The 18,812-nt window shown below is 42.0% G+C and overlaps 1 protein-coding gene across 8 annotated transcripts in view; it reads left to right on the top strand.

The window, feature by feature from the left end:
• Piezo2 (piezo-type mechanosensitive ion channel component 2) overlaps positions 1–18,812 on the top strand; it is a 376,519-nt gene that overhangs the window by 192,282 nt on the left and 165,425 nt on the right. For all 8 annotated transcript variants that reach the window (XR_005496481.2, XM_063277327.1, XM_039097390.2 and 5 more), the window contains one exon: positions 8,247–8,289. Coding sequence is in view for 7 of the 8 variants with exons in the window: in XM_063277327.1 (XP_063133397.1) it covers positions 8,247–8,289 (43 nt within the window). In the remaining variant the exon portion in view is untranslated. The remainder of the gene's footprint in view (positions 1–8,246; positions 8,290–18,812) is intronic.

Here is an 18,812-nt window from a genome sequence, read left to right as displayed (position 1 = left end):
ACCATGGGGCCTTGCAGAAGCAGCCCAGCCCTAAGAAATGCGTAGACGTGTCTGTACCATCTAAAATATGACTTACTTTTGCCTAATGTTGGTTCTCTATATAGCGTGGTTCTCTGCAAGGGTAACCAGCATGTAGATTATGCATAACAATATTCATTCAAATATGTAATCCCTGCATTTACAGAATTATAATGTAATAGACATTACTACAACCATCTTTCTGGTTTCCTCTATCTAAGGCATACTCCTCTGCTTATGATGAGTCTGACCTCTCTACTGATGAGAAATTGAGATTTCCCTTCACCTCTGGGTCAGCAACCTCTGCTCAGCCTCCCGCATTCCTTTTGATTAGGGAAGGCACTCACACTCCCATCATCCCTTCTCATAGTTCAGTGGTTCCCACCAACTCCCGCATGGTCTATCGCCCCTTGACACCTCTGTTGAACCTGACCTTAAAAATAGAACTCTGTTCTTCTTTCCTCCTCTCGACTTTGCACCACTCTCAAAACTATTCTTGCACACTTGTGATCCCCATCATTGCACTGAAATGGTTTTCATTTCATTTGGGAGCGTAGGGGATGGATCCCAGAGAGCCAGGCTTTCTACCAGTATGAGCTCTGCCAGAGCATCAGTTCCTGGTCTCTGCTCTGAGTCACTGGTTTATCCCCAGAGACATCAGCATCTCTCCCTAAACTCAACTACTCATCCATGAAAGCCTTCTCCCTTCACATTCTTGTGCCTCCCTTTTAAAATCTGAGGTTCCCCCACCTCTGGACTTGCTTTCTAAATATTGTGGATTTTCTCCAGATTCTATTTTTAACCATCTTTGTGATAAAAGAAATGTAAATATTCTGGCTGAAGTAGATGCGTAAAGAATAAAACGTCATAGGAACGTCATGGGCTTGAGGCTGTGACAACATGTCAAGTACAATTTTCCTAATCACATAAGGACTGTATGCCTCAGTTTCTCGTTGCTCTGTGTCCACACAAACCTGAAAGTTAATGCACTGGCCACTGCTTTTAAGTTATCGTAAAACTCTTGTATTTGCTGCTTGCTTAGGTTGTTTCCATTGTTCATATTGGGAAGTTTCCAGGAATTGTCAGCCCATAATCATTCCTATAACTTCTTTATTCGGCCAGACTGCTGTTTCTCCAAAGATACAATCCCGTGAGGGTCCTCCCTGCCCATCAATTCCCAAACATACTCTCCCCCTCTTGCCTAATTATGTACGGGTGGGCATATGATTGGATGGGGAAAGGCAGTGAAGAATGGAGGTCAGGGGAAGAAAGGGTGATGATGATGTTGATGTGAAACACATGTGGCTTCCTCAAACAAAGCATCTATGTGCACAGGGTAGTTGGATCAACTCCTTATAATAAAGTCGGTGTTTCTAAATTAGAGAAAGACAGTGGGGAAAAGGAAGAAGTATATTTGAACCTTCTTTAAGGGCAGTGCGTTTATTTGGTTTCTATGGGAGACATACAGAGAATATTAGAATATGAGCAGCATAGATCAGTGAGATCAATGTGCTGGTAAATGTTCTATGATTCTTGAAAAACGATTCACAACTACCCTACACATACATACACACATACACACACACACACACACAGACACACACACAGACACACAGACACAGACACACACAGACACACAGACACAGACACACACAGACACACTCACACGGAGATACACAGACACACACAAAGACACATACACACACAGATACACACAGACACACCCACACAGACACATACACAGACACACACACAGACACGCACACACACAGACACACACACAGACACACACATACACACACAGACACACACACAGACACACACACAGACACAGACACACACACACAGAGACACACAGACACACACAGCAGACAGAGAAAGGGAGGGAGGGTAGGGGAGGGAGGGAGAGAGGGAGAGATAGAGAGAGAATTTTCCATATGTCTATAACTACTACAATGGGACACATTTCAAACTGCTAGTCCAATTTCTATTTTAAACCAGAAGTCAAAGATTACTTGCAATCCATTATTTAATGAGGGGATTTGTATCTCATTGCAGAATACTTAGATTGTCACTATTGGTCAAATGAAAGAAAAATCGACTTCTCTCTTACAATTTCGTATTCTATTCATGGTTCATCGTGGCTTTCTTTTTAAACTAGGTTTGAGAATCTTTTCCTTTCAAGAGTAAAAGAAAAGTGATGTAAACGAAGCCTCTGGCAGAGACTCTATGTGAACCATTTCCTGGTACTTGAGAGCTTTCTCACTAAATGCTCTGCCAGGTGGCGTGTCTGTCTGCCTGAAAGCGCCTATGATATATGAAAATACTCGTGTTTTATAGGAATATGCTGGCAAAACCCAGTGCCTTGTGCATTATTGCTCCTTTTCTCTAGTTATTTCAAAAGAGCAGAGACAGGCTTAAGTTCAACTCACTTCAGTGTCTGAGACACACTTGGTATAAAACCATTCAACTAGAAGAAAGAAAGGTTTTGCTGGACACTTTTATTACTGGTTATTATTTTGTTACATCCTGAAACTACAAGGAAAACTGGATTATTTTTTTCTATAGTTTGAGTAAGAAATTGGTTGAAAGAATGGCAGATGAGAAGAATCACTGAAGAGACAGGGTGATGAGGGGATGCAAGGATGGAGAATCTTGATTTTCTGACAGTGACAAGTAAAAAAATAATAATAACATTGTGTGGAAATCTTCTGATCATCGTATCAAAGAGCAAGACCTGTGAGTGACTTGTCTGAGGAAACAGAGACAAGCAGAAACAGAGTGGCCATTGGATGGCTCATGCCTTTCTTCAAATAAAGTTCTACAGCTTCAAACTGATCCTGCAGAAAAACCAGAAACAAAGGAGAGAGAGAGAGAGAGAGAGAGAGAGAGAGAGAGAGAGAGAGAGAGAGAGAGAGAGAGAATGTTAACTCTGGCTCCAGCTTGTATAGACCACATGTCCATATTTGACCTTTTTTTTTTTTTTTTGGTTCTTTTTTTTGGAGCTGGGGACCGAACCCAGGGCCTTGCGCTTCCTAGGCAAGCGCTCTGCCACTGAGCCAAATCCCCAGCCCCCATATTTGACCTTTTATTGACATGTATTTATATGGTCGAAACTCTTAGTATTTAACGAAATCAAGGAAACTCACAGGCTTGATGACATGTAGCTGCAACTTGGCCACTTGTACGCGTCTAATATTAGTGTTCCTATCCAAAGAGCAAAGTAGGATGAAAGATTGAATCCCATACTACAGGCAGATTGAATGGAGACAGGGATTGAAAGGGGCAATGCAGAAAGAGCCATTGCTACAACTGAAAGCCACCGACTAGGGATATAAAGAACAGAAGAACAGTTCCTATCTCTGAAGACTGGGAAGTCCAATGGCATGGCATGACGCAGCCTCTACTGAGAGCCTTGGCTGCATCATGGCATGATGGAGCCCCTCACATTGTGAGGGAGAATGAGGTACCAGACGAGATAGGTTTTTCACTAGCTACTAAGGCCATTAAGGGGACTCCATCAAGTGCATTCTGGAACAAGCACTCAGGCTGTCAAGTAAGACAAGACCTGAATACAGTGCCTGACACTTGACAATGTAGGGTGAAGTTGACATTAACCTGAGCCTCTGTTTTCTCACCTAAAGGTGGGATAGAAATATAATACTGATTTCATTGGGTGTTTAGGAAATTTACTTAGCTAATATAAGACAAGTCTACCATACAGCTAATGATGAAGGCACTTTTAAGAACTCTAGCCATTTCAAAGAATATTTCAAATCACAGGTTAACAATCAATTAAAGGCTCAATAAACTGACTCTTAACTACATCCTACTATATACGCACAGATTAGGGCTTTGCACAGCCATCATCAAAGAAGTTTCCTCCTGCAGCAGATGGGAACAAATACAGAGACCCACAGCCAAACAATATGCAGAGGATAAGAGGCCTCACAGCACTTAGTCCTAAATGGGATGTCTCCATCAAATCCCTCTCCTTAGGGTTCAAGGACCTCTGTGGAAGAGAGGGTGGAAAGATTGCAAGAGTCAGTGGGGAGAGAGGACCCTAAGGAAACAAGGCCTTCTAAACACAACAGGACTGACAGACATATGAAGTCATGAACTCACAGAGACTGTGGTAGCATGCCCCAGACCTGCGCTGGTCTATGCCAGATGGGATTCCCTAGTGCTGAGAGAAGTGGACACAAGTTCCCATCCCTAACCCGGAAGTTATCTCCAACTGACAACTACTTGCAAAGGGAAGATTAAATTTCCAATGTCATTTCACTGGAGATTTGGAGAGGGGAGCCCCAGGCCCAGCAGTAGGTGGCCAAAACTGGGAAGTTTTTCTTTTCTTTCTCTCACAAGACTTTGTCTGGGTTTTTTGTTTTGTTGTTTGTCTGTTTGTTTTGTTTTAAACCTTACAGGTACTTGTAATTTTTGTGGTACTTCTTTGTATGCAAATGTGTGTGCCACACAGCATTTGTGTGTGTTCCTTGGGCTGCTCCTTTGCCTCCCCTCCATTTGTTTATTCTGTCCAATTCTAGTTTATTTGTTTTTATTGTATTGTTGTTATTGTTTTTGATGCTTGTTATATGTGGAAGAAAGGAAGGAAAGAAAGGAAGAAAGGAAGGAAGGAAGGAAGGGAGAGAGGGAAGGAGGGAGGGAAAAAGGAAAGAAAGAAAGGAAAAAAGAAAGAAAGAGGAAAGGAAAGGAAAGGGAAGGGAAGGGAAGGGAAGGGAAGGGAAGGGAAGGGAAGGGAAGGGAAGGGAAGGGAAGGGAAGGGAAGGGAAGGGAAGGGAAGAGAGGAGAGAGAGGCTATGGATTTGTGTGGATGGAGAGGATCTGGAAGGAGTTGGGGATGGGAACTTAATCAAAATATACTGCATGAAAATAATCCATTTTGATAACAATAAACTCTTACTAATAAGAGGATGGTAAGAAGGATAAGCAGGGAAAAGTGAGTGCACTAAGCCTGCTGACAGGAGTTTGGTCCCTGGCATGCACATGTTGGAAGGAGGAAGCCAACTCCACAGATTGCCCACTGACCTTCACACTTGGACTGTGGTGTGCACATACTCCTCCACAGAAACACAAAGAAATCAATGTAATTTTTAAAAAGCTAATAATTAGACAGAGCTATGGGATGAGAATCAAGAGGTCAAACATTCTTAGCCTGAAAGGAACAGTTGCTAACATGTTCTTTGGGGAGACAGCATGACTTTTCTCTGGGAGCTATCTCCCAAGAGTCAATGCTAAGAGGTCTTAGAGGTGTTATGGAGTCTCATCGCCTAGGGAATACTCAGGCTAGTTACAGGAACTTCCTTCTCAAGTCAATGGCAATAGACAGAGCTTGACCCATCCACGCTCTACCATCTTCAACTCTAGATTACAATTCTGTTAACTATGATGTTGTTGCACTAATGGGCACTCTTAAAACGTGAAGAATCATAATTCATGATTTCTAATTACACCATCCAAGATTGGGAAAAAAACCACTCTGATGTGAGTTCATCTCTTTCTGTATGTTAACAATTTCTGTGGTTTGCCTTCATCCAGAAAATAGGGCCTGTTTTAGACTTCCATAGGATATAGCGACTCTCTTTACCCATGGGGACTTGTCCTAAGACTCCCAGTGAATGCTAAGACAAGAATAGCAAACAGCCCTATGACTTCTATGTTTTCTCTTATATGCACACTTATGATAACCTGTTACTTCTACACAAGACTCAATAAGGTTAGTGACAATAACAGCTCATAAAATAGAATAATTATGGCAATCTACTGTAATGAAAGTCATTTAAAACTTGTGAGCCGTTTATTTCTGGAATTTTCCATTTAATATTTTAGACCACAGAGGACTGTGGGTTCCTGGTACTGTACCATGGAAAACCACAGGTGAGGGACCCCTGTAAATCTCATTTGAAAAGTGTTCAATCGAGGAAGTTGGCCATGTGCTTTTGTTTTCTCTGCTGTTTTTGACATGTGGGGCTGCCTTGGCGAAGGGGAGTAATATCAGTTTACCACTGTAGACCATGGCTAATGGCTTTAAAAGAATTCTTCAGCAACTGCATAATGAGCTGCCAAAAATATCCTCTGGGCCAAAGGATCTGGGTATGTCTGTTTCATTTATTGAGAAATTCTTGTTTTATCACGACTAAGTGCTCACCGAGGACATAAAAATCCAAACCTCTAATGTAGTTGGGGCTTAAGAACAGAAACCATATTTTAATGTATCTAGACCCATTGCTAGCACATGTGGATGGTGAGCGAGTACCAACAGCAAAGGTGGAGGAGCCAGTGATGTGAAGGACATGGAGATATTACAGAACTGACAGAAGGCCTTCTACTGTCTCCATGATGCATGGACCAGTGACTTAACCACGTTTATTCCAAACTGTACCAGACAGCTTGAGCCAAAGACCATAACCTTATCTCACCTGTTTGATTAAGTTTACGTCTTCTGAAAATTGCTCAGGGCCTCTTTTTTTACTGAAAGCTATAGGTTCCACATTATTTGCATTTTAACTTTACCTTCACAATAAATTCAATCAATTAGGACAGAAGTATTTTCTTAGAATTAAAAGAAGAAGGAAAAAAAAGCCAGTGAGTACATTGAGAAGATATGGAAAAAGAGAAATAGAGAGAAATGATAGTATTTTGGTTTTCATTGGAAGCAGAAGTTGGGAAGAATAGAATCACCTCTCACCATCACCTTGCTGTTACCAACCCTCAGTGCACTCCTGACTATCAGTGTCAGCCTCAGACAGGAGTCATCATTCCTACAATGTAGTCCAGGCGATTGCCAGCTGGAGCACATGACTTTTACTAAGGGGCATCTATTCTTCACCATTGTCTAATGGGTAGGACTTCTGGAGTAGGCCATCTTCTTTAAAGAATCCCTGAGAAAAGGCTCCTCCATTGTCTTGCATGGCATTCACAGAATGGAACATATTTATATGCAGGCCACTTCTCTGGGCTGGAGGCCAAGAGCAAGTCCTGGCCTGCTTAGGTTTAAGTCCCACTCACAAAGCAAACTGGAATTCAGCAGTGTCCCAGTGATATCATTCTAGAAAATATGTCTGAATTTCACTTAAATCAGTATGTCACTCATACCTGAAACTTACTCTTCCATTGTGTGTTTTTAAAATTAGCTAAAACACTCCACTGTGACCAATTAACATAGACTCAGCCTCTTGGTGAAGCACTGTCTTAATGGTCTCTCAAGACTGATTCAGCCTCTCTTAAGATTAGTCCAGACAAGTCTGGGTTCCTCAGTCCTATGTAATCTCCAGTCCTCCAGGAAACCTACCTGTCCCCTGGCCATGTGTGTGGTGATTTGGAGATAAAGTATCTGAGACAGAGTTCTCAACAAAGTGACAACAATGCCAGCCTAGTTTCCTTGGATTTGTGAACATCTTCTTAGCGGCCTCTAGAGACTCAAGGCTGACTCTCCACTTGTGTTTTCAGAATAAACCATCAGTAAACAACCTGAAGCTACCATTTCAGATGATTAGCTGGCATGCCCACAACTTACCAACTGAGGGCCAGTTGTGGGGACTAAAATAAAAATGTAAAAATACTGTGGATTATCACAAACCCTTAACTTCAGCACAAGCACAATGTCTACTAGAATACTATTTAACCTGAGTTAACACTTTTGTGGGTTTTGTGAATACCATCTCTGGTCCTCATGTTCACACAGCAAATACTTTAAGGACTCAGCCAGCTTCCAGGCCCCCATTTCATTATTTTTAATGAGACTGGGACTCACATTTTCCTCAACTGCAATGTCTGGACTGTGGTTGCTTACAACCTTCAGTCTGACATAATCCTATTTGTCTGATTTTGCTTTTGTAACGTTTGAGGCATCCAGAAAAATTCATCTTGTGGAAGAAGGGCAAGATGGTGGTTACTAGAAGCTGGAGAATCTGGTGGGAGGAGTGGTCAAGTACAAAATTACAATTTTGATAGGAGAGATGAACACTGATGCTAATACACAGTATTCAGTTTAACTGAGCTACAACCAAGAGGGAGGACTTCGCATGTTTACATTAGAAAGGGATGGTGAATGTTTGATATGATGAACTTAATTACTACACACAAAGGCCATCTGCAGACTGGATGTGGCAGAGATGACACTGAGGAGAGAAGTGGGTTCACGGAAGGGTGAAGCAGCAGAGTGACAATGAGTCCATGTCTGTGCTGACGCTGGTCTCCTTACCTTGCAGGCTCAACTTGGGAAAAGACCTTCCGGCAGATCGGCTTCGAAAGGTAAGCAGGGGTTAGCACATGTAGCCACTGCTGTCCCATTTTATTCTTAGTGGGTTTTCCACTGTGAGTCAATAGGCTTGCCCTGGTTGCTGTGACTTTGTGATCTTGGAAATGATGCTACCTTATGTCTCTGAGCCACGCTTTCTTTCTGAAGTTAGTGCTTTAGTTTATAAAATCATTGCCTGGTAATTTTAATACTTCAAAGACAGAGGCAGGAAGATGGGCAGTTAAAGGCCCATCTTAACTATGTGGTAAGTTTGGGGCTATTCGGGATTACATGGAAACTTGTTTCAAAATAACAAAACATGAAAAGGAAATAAAACCCCCACATCTATAAAGAGGAGAAATAAAGAAGAAATTGAACATTGATGTAAGAATGATTCTTGAGCTACAGAACACTCTGAATGATTAGCTCTGTAATTGAAGAGTTCTAGCAGGTAACATTGACCCACTGCTGCCTTTATCCCTTGTTTTAATACAAATACATTTGTATTTATATTAATTATTCACAATTGTTAAAACAGCTACATTTACCAGCTCTAAGATAATACTGAGATCCTGTCACCTGCTACTGAGCATCTATACATGTGCTTCTCCCCAAAACACCAGGAGATGGCTCCCAGTGGCTTCCCGAAGGTGGCTGCAGTATTTGCTCAGTGCAGCTCCTTTGACCCACCTGATCTTGGAACTGAAGGGGGCCAGCCTGCGGCATCCAACATAATCGTTTAATCTGGATATAGCCATTGAATCAGGAAGAAATAATTTTATATTGTTTCAAAATCTTTATTTACTAGATCATTCTATTCAAAATTTGATGGATCAAGTCAACAGAGCGCTTAAAACACACAGAGGAAATAATAAAGTGCTTAAAAATCCTTCACATTTTTAAAGACCTCACCCGGCCCACTGTGAATGACAGCATCAGCTTTGTCATTTTTATAAACAGATTCAAAAGATTTGTCTATTTCCCAATACACACTTCTCCTCTCCCAGCACCATTCCAGTTTAGTCTCCTGTAACTTCTTATAGTTAGTTCCTAAGGATAGCAGAGAGGTGAGTGGAAGGATATTAGGGAGGGACAGAGAACCCCACGGAGCAGAAAAGGATGCAGTGTGAGGTCACTGCCACAGCCTTTTCCTTTCGATTCTTCTTTCAAGTTATGAAAAATTTTAGGCACACCCAAAACAAGGAAAATAGCAAAGTAGACAAACTATCTGCCCCACTCAGCTTCAGTAAGACTAGCCATCTTTTTTATGTCTTCTTTGGTCTCTCCCTCCCTTACTCAGTCTCTCCCTCTCTCTTTCTCTCTCCTTCTTTCCCCTTCTCCCCTTAAATATATTAAAGAAGGTCTCTAGCATTGTGTCATTTCTCCTGTGTGTCACCATTCATCTCTGTAGAAGCAAAGGGACACTTCCTTCCAGAATTCTAACACTGTTGCTATCCCTAAGGCTGCAAACATTAGTCTTACGATCACTGAAGGCCCACTCAATATTTCAATATCCTGATCCTGTGAAAAATAGCACTTTTCTTGGTTCAGATAGTTTCTTTATTTAGGTCAGTGTCCCACACCCCTTCCTGGCTCCTTTTCCTCACCCCTGACCTTTGAAGAAACTGGGCCTGTCAATTGTCTTAAAGAGTACAGAACACAAAGTGTTATGGATCATTCTGCAAGGGTGCGTAAATCCTTATTCTACCTACCATGTCCTGTTAGCATCTGGGAATGGTTCCATATCATCTTTCTCTTCTTCTGACAGATCTGTTGAGCGTCATGGTTTGCCACAATGAGCTGTCCCATGTTGGACCAGCTCATGTTCATCTGTTCCTCTAAAAGCCTTGAAGCTCTCCTGAGGAATGGTTCTTTCAACTACATCTAAACTCTAGAGATGCTCCACAGATCTGGGGTATCTTCCATTCTGGGTCCTGCCAGTAGCTGGAGCTAGGAAACATACTTCTTAAGAAAAATAAATGCTAAATTTAGAATATTTCTAATTCAAGTGTAGCCTTTGGAAGGTTTTAACTTTCCTGATTATTGGTTTTCACCTTTTTCACTGTAGATATTGGCTGCTAAACTTGTTTATTTCAAGATAATACTAACAAGATAGTAACAAGTTTTATTTCCAAGATAATGCTAACAAGATATTAATAATCAGACCATGGAAGATGTACTCTCCAGATTTGTGTATCTTAATTTAATGTTGCATTGATATGTATGATTGGAAGACAGTAAACAATTGCTGTTTGAAATTGTTTCCTTCTCGTAAAATGATATATGCAAAATTTTGTTTATAGATTGGTATAACTCCAGTGGCTAAGCTAATCTTTGAATATCTAATTTTTCCAGCCTTTTGACTCTTAAGAGATAGTCTCAGTTTCCTTTCCTGTGATAAAATGCTTCAACATAGGCAATTTTAGACAAAAAGTATTTCATCTATCTTATGGTTCAAGATAGAGTCAAAGCGGCAGGTGCTTGAGCCAGCTGGCCACATCAAATCTACAATTATTAGAGAGGAGAAGGAATGATTGCAGTCAGCTTGCTTTTTCTGTTTTACTCAGGCCATGACTGGAGGCCCAGAGGATCATACTGCCCAATTTTAGCCTGGGTTTTCCCTCCTTAGTTAACCCAATTAAAGAAATTACAGCCACAACCAGAGACAATTCCTCCTAGATGAGTATGGATTCTGTCAAGTTGACAAGCAACACTATCACACACACACACACACACACACACACACACACACACACACACACCCCAAAAGACTATCATGAGTAGCCTTACACACATCTATATTTTGCCAAATATCTTGAGAATAGACTCAATGGTACAACGAGGGAGCAAATCCACACTGAATACTGGTAAGCACACCACATCCCAAATTCCCCCCTGTAAGTCAGCGCCATTGCTCCCATCAGCCATAGACATCCGTTTTCTTAGTGTCTGAGTATGCCGTCACTCGAGATTTTTTTTTCTTCCCGTATGATGAGAAATGGTATCTCACCATTTCCTTTAATACTACTTACCGTGGGCCAGTTATCCATAAAGAACCAGTTGAGATTCTTCAGTGTTTCCCAAGTGAAACCCTTTGTGGGAGAATGTCTCCTGAGGTACTCCCACCTGGTTTGGATTTCATGGTTGAGAATTAGCGTAATTCCTGGCTTACAGCACACCGGCCCCTAACATGAGTGAGTAATGACTGATCCCAGGACAACAGCTACCATGTACCAAACACTTACCAAGTCACTTCTAGTTCATAGATGAGAACTTGGCAACATTTTACTCTACAGGGACATAAAACACACCTCTTAGGGTTTTGCAACCCAAGACAAAAACTCCTGTTGCTGCTTCTTAATGTTGCTGTTGGACCAGGTTGTAGCTAGAGACAGTAGGTTTGGCTACTTTTCAAGAAAACTTTATTTACAAAAACAGGCAGCTGGCAGGATTGGATTGGAGCCCTCGTTTAGTGACTCGCACTGTGGTCGCACAGATAACAAAGATTTAAAGAAACTATGCAGGTTCCTCCACTCAGACACAGCCCTTAAATTAACCTGTATTAGTCACAGGAGTTCCTGGTTCCCAACACTAGGCTTTCAAAGGCTCCATCACATAGAATTTGGGGGTCATAGGTCTTCTTGTTTTATTATATTTTTTATCCCTGTGTCTCTGGAGATCTTGCCTCATGCTGTAGGTCTTACTGACTAGTCTCATTTTATTACTATGTTGAATAAAACCAGATGGTATAATATCTATACTCCAATGCTTCCTTAATTCTCCATGCTTCCAAGTAAAAAATACTGTTAGGACACATAGCAAGTGGCATTTTTTTTAAAATTGTAATCTCAGCCATTGTTTTAGTGCAGATATTGCAGAAGTACTGAGAGTATTTTTGGTGATATTCAAGTCTTCAAATGTCATAAAATGCTGCCGTGCTTTCTCATTTAAGGGGAAGGAGTGTTTTGTGTATTACATCATATCTTAAAATGGAACAGATGTAAGTCTCTGGAGCTGTTGTGCTGGAGTAAGTGTGAAGATGGCCAGCAGTGCTATTACATATGGCTTTGTTCTTCTCTCTCTTTGAGGCTAACCTGATCGTTGCTTTAATGGGAATTCAAATTTCACCTTAAATAAAGTCTCATTTTGATTAGTTGTAAGAGGCAATACCATTTTATAGCTAAGTCCTGCTATGAATTAGCTCATCCACCTGTAGGGCCACATATTATTTTTAGATGAACTTTGCTTTAGGGAAGAAGTCATGTTGTCAAATGAACCCTCAAAGCTTCTCCAAGACAAAAAAAAAGGCACAGACTTGCTGTGTTGATGGTGTGTAGCTGAAAGGAAAACCTATAGGATATAGGCATAAATATTTTGCAACCTACTTTTAATAAGGGTTCAGTCTCTCCTCTAGCCCACCACCCAGCAGAGGTAGTTGAAGAGAAAAGTTAATAGGATCTGGGTGAAGTGAGCCTGTTCAACAATAGCTCTTTGGTGGCAAGCTAGATCTTCTTTGTTAGCAGTTTAGTCCTGTAGCGAACACCAAATACGACTCGGTAGCTACAGACAAGTGCTCTAGCCAGGCAGACACCAGACACGAACCAGCAGCTACAATGCAGTCTTTTCAGGAAGCAGACGCCAACCAGGCAGCTGTAGTTCAATCCTGAAGAAACTGCCAGGCGCACCCACTGGCCTAAAGCTGCTGCAGGAACCTCATTAGCAGTTTTTGGGTTATTTCCTCTCAATGGCAGTGTTACCACAAGTTGAGTTCAACAATGCTATGTAAAGTGAACCAATATATGTGTGTCTTTAGCAAAGAATAGCGAGGCAGAGCAAACCAAACCAATGCTCAGTGCTCATTCCCCACTCTGTGGAGTCATATTTATACTCCTTCATCACGTGTCCTTTCACGTTTGCTGTATCCACACATCCTTTCACCTATGTCTACTTCAGGAGAACAGCCTTTCACATGTTTACTTCAGCAAGACATCCTCTCACCTGTGTGCCCCAGCAAAACATCATTTGACATAACTAACTTTCCAAAGAAACTAGAAATTTCCACTTCAGTAGGATCTGCTCTACCTGCCTCCCACAGGCAGTGTTTAGGGGAACCGGCCTGTGAGATATATCCAGATGTTTCCTTTTTGGATACCTTGTGACTGTACACACATTAGCAGAATGTACATTGTCATGGTCGACATGACTGAATCCATGTTCAACTTTCAAACAACAGCATGTTTCCCTTGGGAACATCAGGACTTCATTGCAGAGGTGTGTAATGAAGGAGGTTCCAGAATGTGGGTTTCTGTGTTGATTTGTCCCCTCCAACACAATAGTACAACATTAATAATCCTACAACACAAGTAGACTCTATTTGTCATTATAGAAAAAAAATGCTTAACTTATTTAATCAAAAGCCCCACCTTTTTCTGTGCAGCTTTTCAAAGTTTATGATTATAAATATTTATAATTCATAGCCATCTGCCAAGCTAGTCACAGTTATGCTATGCAGGTGTGGCTGTGTAAACTCACTGGCACTCTGTGTGTTCTAAGTAAGAGTTATGAACTGGGATGGCCCAAATTCTCGGTGGCTTAACACACCAAAGGTTTGGTTCTCTTTGGACACAAGCAACGAAGACCCTGGAATTCTGCGGGCACTGAGCATCCACGTCAAGGGTCAGTGGTGGCACTCACACTTCAGTAAGATACCATGAGCTGGGAGAAGTGTGCACTGGATTTTGAATGCTATTACCTGCCACTGCATCTCATACTCTAGAGGAAGCATTTAGGAGAAAGACAGAAAGGTAGTAAAACGCTAGCCAAAGGCACTACACTAAGATCAGAATCCAGGGTCTAGACATTATTTTCTTCATCCAAAGTAAGCTGTGGGTTTCATCTGAGAAAAAAAAAATCATCAGGTAATTAGCCTGGAGCCCAGCAGCCTGCCCACAGCACGACAGGTTCCGCTTTCAGGACAAGCTGACTGCTGCTTGTTTAAAAATAACAGGCTTTTACTGATCTCTTGCCCATTCTCACTTAAAACGCCAAGACTTTATTCTCAGTAAATGTGTGTTATCACTCCGAGACTCAGATGACATCGTGACATCATTGTTAACTTTATTGTGTGTGTTTTATTCCATGCTTTCTTATGATTGTGGAATGAAACACTTTGTCACTCCAAAGTACATTTTAAAATGTAAAACAAAACACTAAACATAGCCCGTTACAGTGAACACATGTGCTCCTACAATTACCCACAGTGTAGATAGACAGGATTCAAAGGCTGGGTTCTGTCTTTGGGGAGACTGCAGCCCTTTGTCTGCCATTAGGCTTGTTGTGCCCACTACAGAGAACCATCCACCCATTAGATACTTCTTAATCACCACTGGCTGCTTGGTGAGGCCTTTGCTGAGACTATGCCCAGACTTTCCAATGACAACTCTCAAGTCCTCTTACTATGAAATGTAATACACTATCTGGAAACCTACTTCTATGTGTCTCCTCCTATGCACAGGTAAGTCCTTAAGTATCTAAGGTAAACTGATCTTCATTCTCCAATACCCACAGGGTCTAGTTATTCAGAACTAGATGTAGAGCAAATGAAGGACTTCCTGACAGAGCTACTCAGGACATTTGGCCGGTGTTTGGAGAACTAGCTTCCACAGGACCAAAGAGACAGGATCTAGCATTTTCTTGCCATTACCTCATAGCAGCTTACTGGATGATGAGGCCACCTGTGGCCAGGGTGGGCCATTCCTGCTGTGCACGGAACTCGATGTGGCTTCATTCTTTTTGTCTATGTGCAAAATCACTTCATTCCTCTGACCTTCCTATACACTTGGCTCTGTTTTTGTCTTTTTCCTCCAGCTTCTGAACTGACTCAATTGTCAAGATAAGTAAGGCTTCCCTACCTGCTTTGTTGTTGTGACATCTTGCATCCATCTGGCTTGTTGAGCCAAATTAGCTGATGCACTATGGCAGGAAATGAGTAAGGTTCCCATCCTGCTGTAACAGGCAAGGAAGGTCACCAGTCCTTCTACCTTGCACTGTGGTTCAGATATAGTTTGAAGGTCTCCCAAAGAAGTGTGTGTGTGTTAGAGGCCTGGTTTCCAGGGTGGCTGGATTAGTAGGTGGTAAGGGTACTCCCTTCAGGAAGGACTGAGGTAGTTCTGGAGAAAGCAAATCATAACAGAGTCTATCCCTGGGTGCACCTCGAGCTCTCTGAACGGCCTTTTTCCTATAGCCCTTCAGCTGACACATGTCCCTGTCACTGACATCTGTCATGATGTTGCCTTCACTTTTAGGCCCTTGCCAGAGGACAAGCTATCCGGCCACTCTGTTTTGCACGGTGAAGCTCTGAAACTGAACTAAATTTTTCTGTATGCAGCAGTTTGTTTTTTGTATCTTACAGTTGTACAAAGCTGGCTGACGCTCCCACTCTCTGTCTTTTCCCAGTCCCATCTTGTGGAGTCCCTCTAGGACACTCCCATCCACTTCCTCTCTGAACTCTCCTACACCCTGAAAGCCATCTCTTAGATGCTTCTCTCCTGTTTTACCAACACTGGCCGTCTGCCTCTAAGATCAAGCAGTGAACCGTATTTATAGTGATTTGTGCACCAGAGACTCCTCACCTTGCCTCTTGGCTCTTACATTATCCCGAGCTTCCTGGGAAAATGTCCCCTTGTCACCTTGCAGCCTTGGTTCTAGCCACAGAATAGGGAAATAAGGAACATCAAAAAGATGCTTGATTAACAAGTTAGGATCATTGACAGAGATCCTGATTTCTTATAATTTGTTCTTCTCCATACACTTTGTTACTTTCAGTTTTCTCTTAGGAGAATGAGTAAGTCCTTTGAGAATTTCAGGCAAATTTAAAGGTTTTTATCTTCCAACTTTACAACTTACTAGTGGGATGATGGGACATAACATCATTTCTTCAGCTGACGCTATGCATGTTATTTAGAAGTAATGGAGATGCAGACCCTAAGGACAGTTTCACAGTATGCTGTTCCATACAGAAGCTTAGACCCAAGAATCGAGAGAAAAACCACTGAGGAAACTATGGGTTTTCACATTCAAAGTGGCTTATATTCTGCAAATTCAAGCTGAGGTCATAAGTCTGTGAACTCTAATGTATAATGTGAAAGGTAATCATTTATTATCGAGATGCATACTTCTTTGTCTTGCCTTTTGACAAAGCCTACAGAGAAGAGAACCATGAGCCCCAAGTCACCTTATTTCTTTGATCATATCTACAAAATAAGGAGGGGTGGCCTCAACTGGCACTGAGCAGTGTGGTTTCTAAGCCAATAGTAACTTACACAGCGACACAGCCCTTTGGATTAAATGATTCACTCTGCACTTATGTCAACTGTCTTTGGGAAAAAAAGAATGGAAATCATTCCACTGTAATGAAAGCACTTATTGGAGTAGCTATCTTAACACAACTTCATCTGCTTTGATTTGTGAGTCCGTGATAATAAATGTTGACCTTCTAGAAGAGGAGCCTGTAAATGTTTTCATAGAGTGTGTACAAACACTCCGGAAAAATGTAGCAAGCTACGTTGAAATTATAAAAGTAAGGGACTAGGACAGGGGCTGGAGTAGAAGGCTAGGCAGATGGTTCAGGGGCTAAGAGGACTTCTTTAAAAGTATAAGGACCTGTAAAAGCCCGAGCAAGTAGGTACAGCATGGTAGATGGGTAAAGATGGGGTTGGGGGGGGTGGGCAAGTGAGTCATGAGACCTCAACTGCCCAACATCCTAGTTGAAGCAGTGAGCTTTGGATTTAGTGAGAGATTCTGTTCAGGAAATAAGAGAGAGGGAGGGAGGGAGGGAAGAAGGAAAGGAGGGAGGGAGGGAGACAGAATATTCTGCTCTATATTCTGTGTGTGTGTGGTGTGTGTGACTGTGTGTGTGTTTTGAGCATGTGTGTTGTATGAGTGTGTGTGGTATGTGAGTGTGTGGAGTATGTTATATGGTGTGTATGTTTGTAAGGTGTGAAGTGTGAGTGTGTGTGGTGTATGTATCTGTGTGATGAATGCAGGTGATTTACATTTTTGAACTGTTGAGTTTTAACTAAAACTTTGGCTTCCAGCTAGTGAATTGATAAGTTTGACCTTCATCACAGCAGTGGTATCACTTAATAGGCATTTGGTAAAATGATCCATTTTTCATTAGAAAAAAAATGTAATCCTTAATTAAAGCTTGTTTTCTTTCAAAACATGACTGAAAGAAAGAGGCCTCTGGTTTGTAAGCTCTTTCTTTGTTGGACTGGGTCATCGTAGCTCATAGAGTCCCCGAAAGCAATAGATGGCAGTCGTCAGAACTAAAGCAGGGCTCCCGGGTGTTTACATTGGCACCTTGTTCTGTGTTGGAGGTATTCTTGTGATGGTTTGGGTTTCACTAGTACCGTGGACAGACAAGCCATAGAACATATCCCTTAGGGAGTTCAAGTCTGGGTGTTAGCAGCATGCTGGGAAGAAAACCTGAGATGGTAAGCTGTGCTATTTGATGCAGAGTAGAACTGAGGTCTGTGAACCTATGAACAGCAGGATCTGGGAGAGCTGTGTCGATAGGTGTTTGCCTACAGGCTCGGAGTTTGTAGTGATCTGCATTCTGTGTATACTCTGAAATCAGCTCTTTCATTGCTTTCATTAAAGTAAAATATATTTTCCTTGCCTCAGTCACTGACACATCTTAGCTAAGGACAAAGATACTTTGCTCAGAGAAAATAGCACCTTCTGTGAAAGTAGGTTTAATAAGAACTGTCTCAGTTTTCTCTTAAGATCCTGGGAAATGCTCCACCTATCCCCCAGGCACATACACATATCTTCATGCAAACCTCCCTAAACGAACACAAACTGTCTAGCAAACAATTACATCATCAGAACTATAGCCTTGTGGCTTCCTGCCATAGGTGGTGTGGAGAGAGACAGAAAGACCTCCCATGAGTGCTAATTACCGTGTTTCCTTCCTGTCTCCTCTGCTGTCCACTGCTCTCTCTGTAGTTAAAAACCCCATAGAAGCTTTCACCAGGCAGGATCTCAACATTCAGGGTTGCCAGGCCTCCTACCATCATTCAGTGTCACTTCTCAAGCTGTTGCTGGTCATCCTTGGGAGAGGAACGTTCTCCAACATCTGAAGTTCTCATGCACATGGGTCCTCCTTCTACACACCTCATTATTGCAGAGGATCCGGCCCTTTCTTGCTCAAAGAGGGATTTTTTTTTCTCATTCCATTCTTCTAGAGAGGAAATGCGAATGTAAGTGGGTCGTTTACTTATCTGTAGAATTAATTCCAAGTCCCCATTCGCAGAGTCAAGCATGACTCCAGGGGCAGATCTGACTTGGGTAGAGAGGGAATGAAGAAAAGACAGACAGAAAGCTGGCATCAGGTGGTCTGGGCTCTTGTTTCAGCACTGGGGAAACTGCAGTGCCTGTTCCCCACCTCAGCTCAGCCTTTTATTATAAAGAATTGAACAGAGGCAGTGTTGTATACGTCTGCGTCACGTGGGTGTACTGTTGCTTTCAGAAAAAC

The sequence above is a fragment of the Rattus norvegicus genome, chromosome 18 (genome assembly GCF_036323735.1).
Source record: "Rattus norvegicus strain BN/NHsdMcwi chromosome 18, GRCr8, whole genome shotgun sequence".
Classification (NCBI taxonomy): Eukaryota; Metazoa; Chordata; class Mammalia; order Rodentia; family Muridae; genus Rattus; species Rattus norvegicus.
This window is presented reverse-complemented; position numbering and strand designations above follow the sequence as displayed.